The sequence below is a fragment of the Schistocerca piceifrons genome, chromosome 1, assembly GCF_021461385.2.
Source record: "Schistocerca piceifrons isolate TAMUIC-IGC-003096 chromosome 1, iqSchPice1.1, whole genome shotgun sequence".
Lineage (NCBI taxonomy): Eukaryota > Metazoa > Arthropoda > Insecta > Orthoptera > Acrididae > Schistocerca > Schistocerca piceifrons.
This window is the reverse complement of record NC_060138.1, coordinates 917,291,159-917,305,939: the sequence shown is the minus strand read 5'-3', so window position 1 is coordinate 917,305,939 and position 14,781 is coordinate 917,291,159. Positions and strand designations below refer to the sequence as shown.

General features: G+C 40.3%; 1 protein-coding gene across 2 annotated transcripts in view; it reads left to right on the top strand.

Moving 5' to 3' along the window:
* LOC124717131 (pre-piRNA 3'-exonuclease trimmer-like) overlaps nucleotides 1-14,781 on the top strand; it is a 205,339-nt gene that overhangs the window by 35,739 nt on the left and 154,819 nt on the right. For both annotated transcript variants that reach the window (XM_047243883.1, XM_047243874.1), the window contains exon 3: nucleotides 6,038-6,340. In XM_047243883.1, the coding sequence (XP_047099839.1) occupies nucleotides 6,038-6,340 (303 nt within the window). The remainder of the gene's footprint in view (nucleotides 1-6,037; nucleotides 6,341-14,781) is intronic.

Genomic DNA, 14,781 nt, shown 5'->3' with positions numbered 1-14,781 from the left:
ATATTGCTAACAAAGGGAAGAAAAGCTAGAGATCTTGCAGAAATTCTATCCATTTATCCACTTCCTGGTGTAATGTCCCTACGTAATGTGAACTGACAGTTCTATGGTGTATAGTAGTGTGCTTATGTTATTTGCGTCATATCTGTTATGTGAAGTGAAAAGGATGTTTTATTTATTGAATGTGTATGTGCAACACAGACTCATAATTTTTTATTGTTGTTAATAACAATAAACATAAATCTTAATAACGCAGCAGAGTGCTTAACTAATATTATTGGAATGTTCCGGTTGTGAGTACCAGCGAGGATGTGCTACTATAGTTGATATGACAATGCTCTTTGCTGTGAAAAAAGAGCACCTATGCCTTTTGTAATTTTGGAGATAAGGAATGGCTATTGGACATTTTTTTTTTTTTTGGGGGGGGGGGGGGGGGGTCAGATACGTAGTTTGCATATAGATGTGATTTGAATTGCAGAGGAGATACAACATGTAATTGCAATTATCAAAGGAAAAAAAAATTATTTTGTGAAAAAGAAGGTAAATAGCGTTTCGAAATTTTGTTCAATGTTGGGTATCTGGACCTCCATAAAACAATTAGTTTGTTTAGCAATCCAGTGCATAGTGATTTCTTCACAAATGAACAATACTGGGCAAATCAGCTACTGTCACGGTCTGAACAACGCGATATATTTAGCTGTCAGCTTGTGTGTTAAAGATGTTCCCTATGCGACCAGTTTGTTAGCAAGAAGATATCATACTGCCACTGTTGTTCAATCTTCTCATTCTGAAAGTGTTTCCAGAAAATCTTAAGGGTGACTGTGAGTACTCTAGCTGCCATGAGAGATGAAGTTTCCATCATGAGTTGTTGCAGGTTTCTCCGACTTTGCCTGGCGTTCTCTGAGAACCAGAGAAACGGAAACCTCTGACCGCCAGGTCATCCTGTACCTAACCCGTTCTCTCCTTACAGCAGCTACGAAGAAAGCATATTCATCTATAGGCAAATTTTTCACAGACTTTTATATTAGAAAAGTCAAAATTTTAAAATCTATACATCTAAGAAAAAAATCGAGTTTAAACGCAGTACCTGTCGTATCTGTGTCAAAGTCAGAAGTCAAATTAATTAATTTTTCTTTTTGACACAGCAGTTCCTTATATTGGTCTGTGGTCTTAACTGATAGGGTCCTGTTAATTTGCTGAGTAGAATATCCATTTTCCCTGAACACTATCTTACTATGGATGATAACAACTCGATGATTGTAGATACAAATTGGTATGAGTGGCCTGACAAGACTGAATGCTCCAGAGTGTCATCATTCTTCTGTCTAATCACAACATTCATGAAAGGCAGACATCCATCTTCCTCAAATTGCACAGTGAACTGGATGTACTTATGAATTGAGTGAAGGTAAAATAAAAATTCCATTGGAGGACCACTGATTCAAGTGCTGTCCCCTCAAAGTCTCAGTGACTCAATTTTGCACATAAACCTAGAGCACCAACTTTAACAAGTTTTGCGAGTGGTGTTGAAGAAGCCGTGCCACACTTTCCTTTGGATGTTGCAAAATAAATTAGAAGGGAAACTTGCTGCTCTTTTGAAAAACCTCCTCAATGTAGTAACACATAACATCCCCAGAAAGGGCTGCTTAATGAAATCTCAGACAAGATCCTGATATAGTGGTGCTGAAGGCTGATAAATGTAATACAACAGTACTTTTCCTCGTACCCCTTCATAAGGGGCAAACTGTACTACCGATATCTCCTGGTGTGGTTGTAGTGGGCTGTCAAGATGTAACATCACAGTAAAGTGCTCCAAAACAGTAGGACACCATAGGCCGCATGCTGCTTGTACAGGCTGTTAACTCTTGCTTCAACCCCATATTCTGATGTAAAGACATCCATTTACTCCTTTCTTGAATAAGAAACCATTGTTTGGCGCCGGCCGAAGTGGCCGTGCGGTTAAAGACGCTGCAGTCTGGAACCGCAAGACCGCTACGGTCGCAGGTTCGAATCCTGCCTCGGGCATGGATGTTTGTGATGTCCTTAGGTTAGTTAGGTTTAACTAGTTCTAAGTTCTAGGGGACTAATGACCTCAGCAGTTGAGTCCCATAGTGCTCAGAGCCATTTGAACCATTGTTTGGCAGGCATTTGCAGAATGATAAGGTCGTTTCCGAAGTTGAACTTTTCCTGAACAACCAAAATACAGACTTCCACAAGCAAGGTCTCTGCCAAATCATCCATCTTGAAATAATTCACTGGTGAACTACTGCATGTCAGTGTCCAACAGGCAAAGTGACCATGTTGCCATCGTCACGTGTGTTACTGAACTGACAGATGGTGGGCCAGCACTACGCTACTATCTCCTCCCATCTCCCTCTGATTGGCTGTCCACACCTAGCATCCCTACCCCTACTCCTCCTGCCGACATGATGTTCCGTCCTAGGTTTGTGCCCAGGTGCACATGTTGGCAACAACTCTGTTGTTCCTTTACCTGCCCTCGAAGTCAGTTTGATGTGTGATGTATCATTTTTCTTCCTTACCATTCTAATAGTGCGGCCCCATGCCTTACTAAGAATGTACCCGCTATCACAATTTATCAGTAGTTCCCTTACTGGGTTCTCAGTAGATTCCTTAACGACACAGGCCTACAAGTTGGTCATCTGTGTCTGAACCTTGGTGGAGTCATAATCCATTCCATGTAATTCCGTCAGGCAATGGTCTGCGACTGCCACCTTTTTAGGCAATCTGGTGTGCCATTGGTGTTTTCGACAACGATCTTTGTCAGTACTCTCTGACCTGTGTATATCTTACCAAACTGGCAGGATGTCTGATAGACACTGGTTCCGTACTCAAAGGTAGTCTTTTATACTATCAAGCAGTGCCCGTTTTTAGGTTGATGGGTGTAAGACTGTCGTCAGTTGGTGTTTCCAGAGATTTTGTCGTATCTCCCTGTATAATGCGCCATAATAAGGAATAAATGTAATGGGCATATCCTCTTGAGAATCGTTTCCTGTTCCTCCTGTTGTACAGAGGGTATAGGACACAGGGCTCACTGAATTTCCAGTAGCAGTTCTTCCAGAAAATCACTCAGATGTTCAAGTCGTAGGTTGACACATTTGTTGTCAGAGAGGATGTGAGCCCTGTGTACTGAAGTTTTGAGCACACCGTTCCTCTAATGTGGGTGGTATCAGTTGCCTGTATGTAAGTATAAGTCTGTGTGTGTCTTCCAGTACACAATGTTGCCCAGAGTGTTGTCTGCTGTTCTCTGAACCAGAGCTGTTAACAGCACATGCACCTGGGTGTAAATCTGAAATGGACACTGTGTCAGCGGGAGGAGTGGGGGTAATGATGATGGGTGGAGTGGCCAATCAGAGGGAGAGGGGGAGGAGATAAAAGTCTGGCTAACCCCCTCCCCTCTTTCCCCACCTCCAATCGATCAGTTCATTAGCACACATGATAGCAATGTGGTAATTTGCCAAAATTTTTTGCCCATTGGAGACGAACATCCACAGTTCACTCATAAACTATTTTGACATGAAGTAAGTGGGGAGAAGGTGAAGAATCACAAGTCATCCATCGTTTGAGTTCTGTGGGGCCATTGGAGGATGAATATTTAGAGGAGGACTAATGCAAGTTTCAAGATCCAAGCTTGATTTTTCTGAGTGAACCACTCAATCTGAAACACGTTCTTCTCAATTTGAATCAGCTAGCTAGATAGTCGTTCTGCGGCCCGACTCTATCTTTCTTCACTGAGAAAGGTGATATGAACTTGCCATTCAGGAGGCTTAATTTCCTTCACTAAACAGCCTTCAAATAATTACTTCCTTGATTATTACAGTTTTTGCAATTAAATATGAGGGTACATTTGGTAATTTCAGAGTTCAACACTTGATCACTGCACTGTGTTGTTCTCCCATTGTCTTTTATCTAGTTACTTAACCATTATGCTACTTTTTGTTGTACCCCCCTCCCCAAAGGCAGATTGCCCAGAATGTTACTATTTGTATTTACCAAGTTGCACGTCTATAATGATTTGGTGTGATGCAAAATAAACCTCACGCTTGCTCTGGCACAATTTTGAATACCAAGGCGAGTATTAGTCACAGCTCTCTTGCTTGCACTGTGAAAGCTTCCGAATTCCTTCTCTACCTTGGGAGAATCTAATGTCGTAAATGTGCCTTATTTTGTACTCTTATTTCATGATAACAAATCCCGCTGACACCTGATCATTCCCATTCAGCTTGTGCAACAAAGCACAGAGTAAGTGAACGAACTGCTCATCATGGCTGATGATGCTGGATTTAATATTCGTTGCATACTGTTCACAAATGAGGCTCAGGCTCATGCTGGAAAGATGTGAGGTCTACTGAGGATTCTATGTGTAAGAAGATTGATAGTAGTCCCTTAAGATGTGTGCAAAGGAAGACTCCTATGCCCCTGAGTTCTTCCTCATTACCTTAAGAGACAAGGTTAAGACCACATGCTTGTGTACCACCAAAATTGTATGGCATCTCTAAAATTCATAAAGAAGGTCTACTTTTACCGCCAATAATAAGCAACATTTGTGCCCCAGCATATGATTTAGCCAAATGTTCTACTTCCTTTCTGAGACAACTAGTTGTGGAGATGATAAATTAATGGAGCATTTATATCACCTCAAATTATTCATAAGAGCATCCAGTTCATTGTTGAATTAGATAAAGGTAGTTGTCTGCCTTTCCTTGGTGTTTTGATTAAATGGAAGAATGATGACTCTGTGGAATTCAGTTTATCATAAGCCCACTCATACCAATTTATATTTACGATCATAGAGTTGTCATCACCCGTGGCGAACTATGAGAGCACTTAAAAAGCTTGTACATAGACATCACACGTTCTCAGAGGCAGGTAATTTTTCCTAAAGAGCTCACCCACCTTAAGGACAATGTTCAGGGAAATGGATATTCTACCCAGTGGATTAATAGGGCACTGTCAGTTAAAACCGTGGACCAGAAAATGGATAAAGAGGAGAGCACACCAGCAAAATCTCTAGCTTTTCTTCCCTTTGTTGGCAATATTTCATTTAAAATAGCTAGAACCCTAAGTGGTTTTCTGGTGGAAGTGGTATTCCGTCCACCATGTAAGATTGCCGTCCTGCTGGGATAGTGAAGGGCGATTTGTTACAGTGGAAAGCTGGAATTTTCCACATACCTTGTGAGTGTGGTATGGCTTATTTATGTCATACCATACATGCTATGGAAGAAAGCTGAATATCAACACTGCACTTGCCCTTTTGTGCCCAAGCAAGTCTGCTCTTGCCAAACATTGGATCATCACCGGATATTTAGTGGAGTATAACAAAACAGTAATTTTTGCAAGAGAAACATTTTTTTGAGACTATACTGTTAAAGAATCTGTGTAAATATGCATGATGGAAAGTCTGATGAAATGTGCAACAGCTACCCGTTGACTGATGTACAGAAATCCACCATGTCCGCGACTTGCTGTACTCAAAGACAACAGAGTACACTGATGGCCAAGGTGAGCGGTAATGGTGAGGACAGTTGAGTTTAACAGTTTCAGCAATGAGGGCACTGCCACAGGCTTATGCTTTTTGTCTGTCACCATAATGTTGAAGCAAGTGTGGAATATGCACAGTGCGCCATATATTGTGGAACATAGGATTTCTTCATTAGTCTTCGATGGGTCACCCGAGGATGACAGGCAGATGCTCAGTCAAAATGTCATGGAGTGTAGCTGATGACAACCGACTAAAAGCCCAAAATTTCTTTGAACAATACAGTGTTGCTCATTACTTCTGTCTAAAAGTCTGAAATGCATGCCTATAATGAATGACATCAAAGAAATCTTAGAAAGTAAGTAAATCTAGGTCTGACCCGACTCCCTGTCTCATAATCTGTTATGCTGCGCAGTAAATTCTTTAAGTAGGCCTCGGAGTGTACTACATAAGGCTGTGAGACTGTTTGTGAAACTAAAACAGTGTGTGCTATTGTGAAGTAGATGTAGAATTGCTAACAGATAATCTTTCTTGCCCATATAGGTGATGTATGAAGGCGTTCCATATCTGAATTTGCGAGATGAGAAACGGCTGAAGCAGGAATTGCAGGAATGTAGAAATGTGATTGATCTCAGAAATCTGAGTTTCTTGGAAGAAGAAGCAATAATTTATTTGAAGACTGAAATGGATAAAGTGGTTGACTGGGTATCTACAGCTTGCATTGGAGATACATTATTACTATCAACCTTTCTAAAAGCAAGAATGAAGAGACAGCTAGGTTATTGTCTTCACATTGAACTGCGACATAGGTTCAACAACATTTGGACATATGGTGATGAAGAAGGTGTAAGTAGGGAAAAACTATTCTTCTGTAAATGTAATTATATACTTTTGTTTGTACTTAAATGGTAAACAGTTTTTTTTATCTAAATGGGTGAATGTCAGAGTTCTGTAGGAATGTTGGAATTATGATAATATTGTGTATTTTCAGTAGATAATCAGTAGAAAGTAATAATCAGTTGAAGAATTAAATTGGAAAATTATCATTACAGTAGATTAAATCTGTAGCCCATTACCTCTCATAAAGAATGGGAGTTGTGGAGCTGGGTTAGTATATTCTTTGGATTATGAAAAAATTGGTCAAGCGAGAGCAGAGTAAGAGTAAGAGTAAGAGTAAGAGTAAGAGTAAGAGTAAGAGTAGAGTAGAGTAGAGTAGAGTAGAGTAGATCATCCCCCCCCCCCCCCCCCCCCTCAGGAATTGAGAATCTCAATGATTCTTGCCTGTCATTGATATCAATACTGCAAGATATCGGTCCTGGGAATTTCAAGACTTTCAAGAATGTTTTAATTTTAAATTTGTTATTGTAGTTTCTAATTTTCTTAATTTATTCAGGAGATGCAATAAAATGCTAATTAGTGACACTAATTAGTTAGCAAAATAAGTTTAAAGATCAGTGAGCATAATCTTTTGCTAGCTCATGTGCTCAGGCATCATGTAAGTTTTTAGTGCAGTTATGGTAGAAATTGGCTGATAGGTACTGAAGTCTGATGCTTCACTTCAAACCACAACGAATTTTGAAATTTAGCCCAGGAACTTAAGTTCCCGTGATAAGTAGAAGCAGCTATTTTACTAATAAATAACCCGCCCCACACCACAAAAAAGGAAAAGAAAAGAAAACCATCCCTGAAACATACCCTTAAGGTGAGAGTGATTAGTTTTTTAAAAGTTGTTGGTGTTATCTTCACTCATAATTTGGTGAGATTGTGGTCAAATTTTGGCTTAGTAATTTATATAGCACAACATAATCATAGCTAACACTTGGTTTAAGAATCATGAAAGAAGGTTGTATACATGGAAGAACCCTGGAGATACTAAAAGGTATCAGATAGATTATATAATGGTAAGACAGAGATTTAGGAACCAGGTTTTAAATTGTAAGACATTTCCAGGGGCAGATGTGGACTCTGACCACAATCTATTGGTTATGACCTGTAGATTAAAACTGAAGAAACTGCAAAAAGGTGGGAATTTAAGGAGATGGGACCTGGATAAACTGAAAGAACCAGAGGTTGTACAGAGTTTCAGGGGGAGCATAAGGGAACAATTGACAGGAATGGGGGAAAGAAATACAGTAGAAGAAGAATGGGTAGCTTTGAGGGATGAAGTAGTGAAGGCAGCAGAGGATCAAGTAGGTAAAAAGACGAGGGCTAGTAGAAATCCTTGGGTAACAGAAGAGATATTGAATTTAATTGATGAAAGGAGAAAATATAAAAATGGAGTAAATGAAGCAGGCAAAAAGGAATACAAACGTCTCAAAAGTGAGATCGACAGGAAGTGCAAAATGGCTAAGCAGGGATGGCTAGAGGACAAATGTGAGGATGTAGAGGCCTATCTCACTAGGGGTAAGATAGATACTGCCTACAGGAAAATTAAAGAGACCTTTGGAGATAAGAGAACGACTTGTATGAATATCAAGAATCAGATGGAAACCCAGTTCTAAGCAAAGAAGGGAAAGCAGAAAGGTGGAAGGAGTATATAGAGGGTCTATACAAGGGCGATGTACTTGAGGACAATATTATGGAAATGGAAGAGGATGTAGATGAAGATGAAATGAGAGATATGATACTGCGTGAAGAGTTTGACAGAGCACTGAAAGACCTGAGTCGAAACAAGGCCCCCGGAGTAGACAACATTCCATTGGAACTACTGACTGCCTTGGGAGAGCCAGTCCTGACAAAACTCTACCATCTGGTGAGCAAGATGTATGAAACAGGCGAAATACCCTCAGACTTCAAGAAGAATATAATAATTCCAATCCCAAAGAAAGCAGGTGTTGACAGATGTGAAAATTACCGAACTATCAGTTTAATAAGTCACAGCTGCAAAATACTAACACGAATTCTTTACAGACGAATGGAAAAACTAGTAGAAGCCAACCTCGGGGAAGATCAGTTTGGATTCCGTAGAAACACTGGAACACGTGAGGCAATACTGACCTTACGACTTATCTTAGAAGAAAGATTAAGGAAAGGCAAACCTACGTTTCTAGCATTTGTAGACTTAGAGAAAGCTTTTGACAATGTTGACTGGAATACTCTCTTTCAAATTCTAAAGGTGGCAGGGGTAAAATACAGGGAGCGAAAGGCTATTTACAATTTGTACAGAAACCAGATGGCAGTTTTAAGAGTCGAGGGGCATGAAAGGGAAGCAGTGGTTGGGAAGGGAGTAAGACAGGGTTGTAGCCTCTCCCCGATGTTGTTCAATCTGTATATTGGGCAAGCAGTAAAGGAAACAAAAGAAATATTCGGAGTAGGTATTAAAATTCATGGAGAAGAAATAAAAACTTTGAGGTTCGCCGATGACATTGTAATTGTGTCAGAAACAGCAAAGGACTTGGAAGAGCAGTTGAATGGAATGGACAGTGTCTTGAAAGGAGGATATAAGATGAACATCAACAAAAGCAAAACATGGATAATGGAATGTAGAAATTAAGTCGGGTGATGCTGAGGGAATTAGATTAGGAAATGAGACACTTAAAGTAGTAAGGGAGTTTTGCTATTTGGGGAGCAAAATAACTGATGATGGTCGAAGTAGAGAGGATATAAAATGTAGACTGGCAATGGTAAGGAAAGCGTTTCTGAAGAAGAGAAATTTGTTTACATTGAGTATAGATTTAAGTGTCAGGAAGTCATTTCTGAAAGTGTTTGTATGGAGTGTAGCCATGTATGGAAGTGAAACATGGACGATAAATAGTTTGGACAAGAAGAGAATAGAAGCTTTCGAAATGTGGTACTACAGAAGAATGCTGAAGATTAGATGGGTAGATCACATAACTAATGAGGAAGTATTGAATAGGATTGGGGAGGAGAGAAGTTTGTGGCACAACTTGACCAGAAGAAGGGATCGGTTGGTAGGACATGTTCTGAGGCATCAAGGGATCACCAATTTAGTATTGGAGGGCAGCGTGGAGGGTAAAAATCGTAGAGGGAGACCAAGAGATGAATACACTAAGCAGATTCAGAAGGATGTAGGTTGCAGTAGGTACTGGGAGATGAAAAAGCTTGCACAGGATAGAGTAGCATGGAGAGCTGCATCAAACCAGTCTCAGGACTGAAGACCACAACAACAACAACAACAACAACAACAATTTATATGAAAATCAAAACGTAAATTAAAATCATTACTTCCATACTTGGTAACCAAATTTGTAAGTTATGACTGAAAAAAATGAACAGTAAAACATTAGGTATCAAAGTTGGAAAAAACATTGTCAATAATCATGTTAGCTCTTATAGTGCCTTGGTTTATTGATAGTTACATGCTTTCTGAGGAGAAATAGAGTAAAATTGTATTCTGGGGCTTGGTTTTAAAATTGTGTCAAAATCTCCTATGACAATGAGGCAAGAAATATAGTTGTTGCCGTTGTTATCGCATACTGCAGTGTCTGTGCATTCTATAGCAGTGTTTCTGGCTGTAGTGGTTGGAGATAGCAATCATGTATGTGTGAGGTGTGCCTGCCCCCCCCCCCCCCTCCCCCTCCTTGTGTGTGTGCGTGTGCAAGTGTCCATTTATGGATTTATGGTGACTGGTGACCAATCTGTTCTTCTCATAATGTTGTTGCTATGGCAACGTTGGTTGGACACTGGCGACCTCTGAACAGCAGTCAATTGGACTGTGAACATTTCAAAATACACACAATCACAATGGCCATTTGCAGAGCCCAGGTTGTTTAAGCAACACCTTTTACTTGATCTATCCATCACAGCATATCTTAGTTGTGATGTTCATATACAGTAGATCCCAAAACTGGGTATTTTCATTAGCTGCTGCTGGACTGTCTACTCGGCACTCCTCATCAAAGCCATCAGGTTCAAAAGTGTTACTACGACATTACCATGTTTCAACAAACAGTGTGGTATGGGAAGAAAAAAACGATAGGATCTGTGATGGTGTCTGGAAAACTGACTGTGAATCTTAGTATGTAACATAAATTTCAGCTTGATTCCTGAGAAAAAAGCATCTTAACAGACGGACAGACAGACAGACAGCTGGGTAACAAATGACAAAGATTTTTTTCGTGTGATATAATTACAAATTAACAATTTTGGCATTTTTTTTTCATTTACTTGTACTGTGAACCTTGCTTCTTGACAAGTTTCATGATTCTAGGTCAATGGGAAATACTCCATAGGTTTTGGTTAAAGAGTTTGCAAGTATCAAAATATGTGACGTAAATTGCCTATCTTTTGATTACATTGACTTAGAAGCTTAACATCTTTACATCACCAGAGGTTCATAAGCCTTATTATGTGACATAAATTTCATCTTGATACATCTAAATGATCTTAACAGTTGGACAGACGGACAGCAAAGTGATCCTAAAAGGGTTCTGTTTTTACCAATTGAGGTACGGAATCGTAAAAGGGACTCAACGTTCTACTGTATGTTGCACTCGTCTTGCTGGCACAATAGTCAACAGCTGCAGCTGATATTTGTATCTGAGTTTTCATTTCTCTCCTGAGATTTCCTTTGTCACGGTTCAGGTGTGGAAATGTCTTTGATGGCTTAGTAGTCCAATCCTAGTGTGGAACATGCGACCACAGAAATTACAAATGATGGAAGTTGAGCACATGGCTGGGCCAGGAGGAGTTTTACATCTCTGGCGTTTGTCATTCTCCAGTCTTCAGTGTTCTTGCTCAAAGTTCTGAAGAGCGTTTGAGGTAGTTGAAAGCCAGTGGCTGTGATCTTCTGCTGTGGTGGACCAATTACTTGGATCGATGTTAGAGGTTTTTAGATTTTTCTTATATTGATCATTATAGCATTTAATAGGGGCACCTTGGGGCATTTTACCTGTGCTCACTTCACTGTGCTGCATTTGACGTGGAAGTCTGTCATCTCTCATCCGCTGGACATGCCCAACCCATCTTAGTTGGTGCCCAATAAAGAGAGCTTCTATACCATTTGTTTTTGCTTTCTCAAGAATGGTGATATTTGATATAAAGTCAGCCCATTTCATGCTCATGATGTATCTTAGCTTCTGTTGGTTGAAGCATTCTAGTTTCTTCAGATTGCAGCGGTATAATGTCCAGGTTTCGCAACCATAGAGCAGCATTGAGATGACAACAGCTTTATACACCATCAGGTTGGTGTATAGTGTTAGGTCTTTATTAAGAAAGACATGTTTTTTAAGACGACCAAATGTTACATGAGCAGCACACATTCTGTTCTCCACATCTTTCTCAGATGAGAAATTATTTGACAGTATGCTTCCTAAATAAAGGAAATGGCCCACTTGTTCTGAGGGTGTATCAGAAATGGATATGCCGAAATTGGGAATGGAAGAGCCAGGAGCTGGCTGTGCGAGCACCTTTGTCTTTTGAATATTGATGGAAAGACCAAATCATTGTTATGCCTTGCTGAAACAGTTACCATCTCTGCAGGTGAATGAATTGGAGAGGCATTGTTGTCAGCATACTGCAGCTCTGTTACACGAATGGTACTTGTGAACTTTTTTGAATGGAGTCTGGATTGGTTGAGTAATCCTCCATCGAACCTGTACTTTAGTTCTACCCCAGCATTGTTCACAGATGTCTCACAAAGCATAGCTGCCAGGTACAAGGCAAATAATGTTGGTGCAAGAATGTCCTTGTTTGAGCCCACTTGTTATTGGGAAGTCATTAGAGGTTTCATTCTGGCAGATGACCTGTCCAGTCATGTTATCATGGAGAGCTTTAATCAGGTCAACAAAGTCTTCAGGGCAGCCAAAACATTTTAATACCATCCACATGACTTCTCTGGGAACTGTATCAAAGGCCTTTTCTAGATTGTATAAAACTAATAGTAAAAGCTTTTGTAGTTCTTTGCACTTCTCCTGCAATTGTCGTGCACAGAAAATCGTGTCAGTTGTCCCTCTTGATGGGCAAAGCCTGCATTGAGACTCAGGAAGCACAGTCTCTGAAAGTGTCTGAAGGCGATTTAAAAGGATTCTGGAAAAAGTTTTACCAGCGACAGAGAGAGAGAGCAAGGATATTCTAAGGTAGTTACCACAGGCGCTTCTATCGCCTTTCTTGAAGATGGTGACAATTGTGGAATTCTTCATGTTGGCTGGTACCTTGCAGGTTTCCCACATTAGTAGTATGAGTGAGAAGAGCCTAGTTTTTAGAGGCTTTTAGAGGCAAGCCACCACCCTGGATAAGTTCCAACGGGATGTTGTCAGGTCCAGGAGCCTTTCCTGGTTTCATACTATCGAGTGCCTTGCTGAATTCTTGAAATGTTGGAGGATGAGCCATCCAGGGTTGTGGAGTATGCTGTGGCACATGTTTTAGAAAGTCTCCAGCGGCAGTAGAAGTGTGATTCAACAGCAAGCTGAAGTGCTCTTTCCAACGATTTAAGAGGATGGTGTTCCTGATGAGGAGTGCATGGCTCCATAAGGCATAAGGCATAGAAGCCACACTGATTCCTTACATCTGAAAGATTTTGGAGTTCAGAGGCTTTTTGTTGCCACCATTTGTTCTTGATTGGTCGTATTTTACTCTGACACTTCTGCTTGAGCTCTTCAAACTTTTAGTTAGCCATCTGAGTTTACCAAAGTATCGCAAGCCACGATCCCACTTCTCAAACTCACCGCACAGAAAATTCAACATCAACAACCGGCAGAACAAAGACGTTTGCTCACACTTCCAAGATGAGGTGTCAGAACAACTCGACAAATGTCCAGCAATCACAGATGATGTCGAACAAGAATAGACCACATTAAAGATCATCATCACAGAGACTGCAGAGATGTGATTGGTTTTGATGTGTGGAAGAGAAGTGACTGGTTTGATCACACCAATGGCACAATAGTAAAGAATTTTTAAAATAACTTTGAGTGGAAAAAGCCATCCTACCCATTCATAATACAGTCATTAACTGCACCAACTGAATTAGTAGTAAATCCTACTTGCTCAAAGGAAGAACCAGCAGTAAGCAGACCCACTCATGTGGTAGCTGATATGTAACCACAATACAGCTTTCTGTAACAAGGTGTATCCCAAAAGTCATAGTGTATATATCTCTTTACCTCCCCTCCCCTCCCCACCCCCCGTCCAACCCCACCCCACAAAAGCAAGATGTCACGGGAACTTCGTTTAAAGCTGTTGCCACAGTCACTTGGGTAGCTTTGATGCTGTCAATATGGCATCCTTTGAGTAAATAGTTAATACAGAAATAAAACGGCTGGAGTGAAATTGAGACTGTAGGGTGGCTGCGGCAGCATTGCCACATGATCCATCTCAGCCAGGTAGCAACTGCAGTTTCTCTTTCTTTTGTGTGTGTGTGTGTGTGTGTGTGTGTATGTATGTGTGTGTGTGTGTGTGGGGGGGGGGGGGGGGGATTTAACTGTAACACCATGAGTAGGGAATACTGTGTGGTGGATCTGTCAGTGTGATGTGGTCTTTCTTTCTTCCAACATGGTCACCCTTTTGTTTTGTTCCCATGATCTGGCTACTTTGTGCCATGGCCATGCATGAACCCTTGACTTCGTCTTCAGGCAAGGTAATACTGTAAGGGAAAACCTCACTATTCCCAGCTACTGAATGACAAACATGTTTTCAATGATAATCTTCTGTATTCTGTATCTCGCAAGAGAAACGACCCGCAAAGAATACTCTATTCTGATTGGTCAGTTTTCTTTACGCCTCATAAAAAAAAACATTATTTTCCCGCGTTAGTCCACGCTTTTCACGACTAACCAATTAACAGATAACACACTTTCGAATTGTACTTTTTCCCGAAATAAATTTTTAACATTCTGGTATTTCGTTTATACTTTACATTATTAACTGTTTTCATTTGCACTCGAATTAGCTTTCCTTTTACCATAAACTTACTTAACATAGGATACAAAATTCCTTGTCGTGTGCATTCACAATGTCTTAAAACTTTCTAACACTAGTTTGTACAGCATTCATCAGTAGAACAATGATCTACATATTTATGTTAGACCACATTCACGCATCTTTCTCACTACTAAAAGCATATACAAACCTGTACAAACATAAATAAACAAAAAAGCCTTCAAGAAATAAACAGAACAATTCATGAAAACATTCTCTTGACCTGTTTCTGGAATGTCTCTCTGCACCACTGAACTCTGATGATCAAAATTCTTAATTGCATTCTAGTTTTTTTCTGTTTAGTCTTGCCTGCAACCGTCCTCTAGCAGAGGAAAATTAAAACTACGTACTTGACTGAACCCGCTTCAGACCATCCGTCACTGCACACATGAGTAATTCTCCCGATGCAC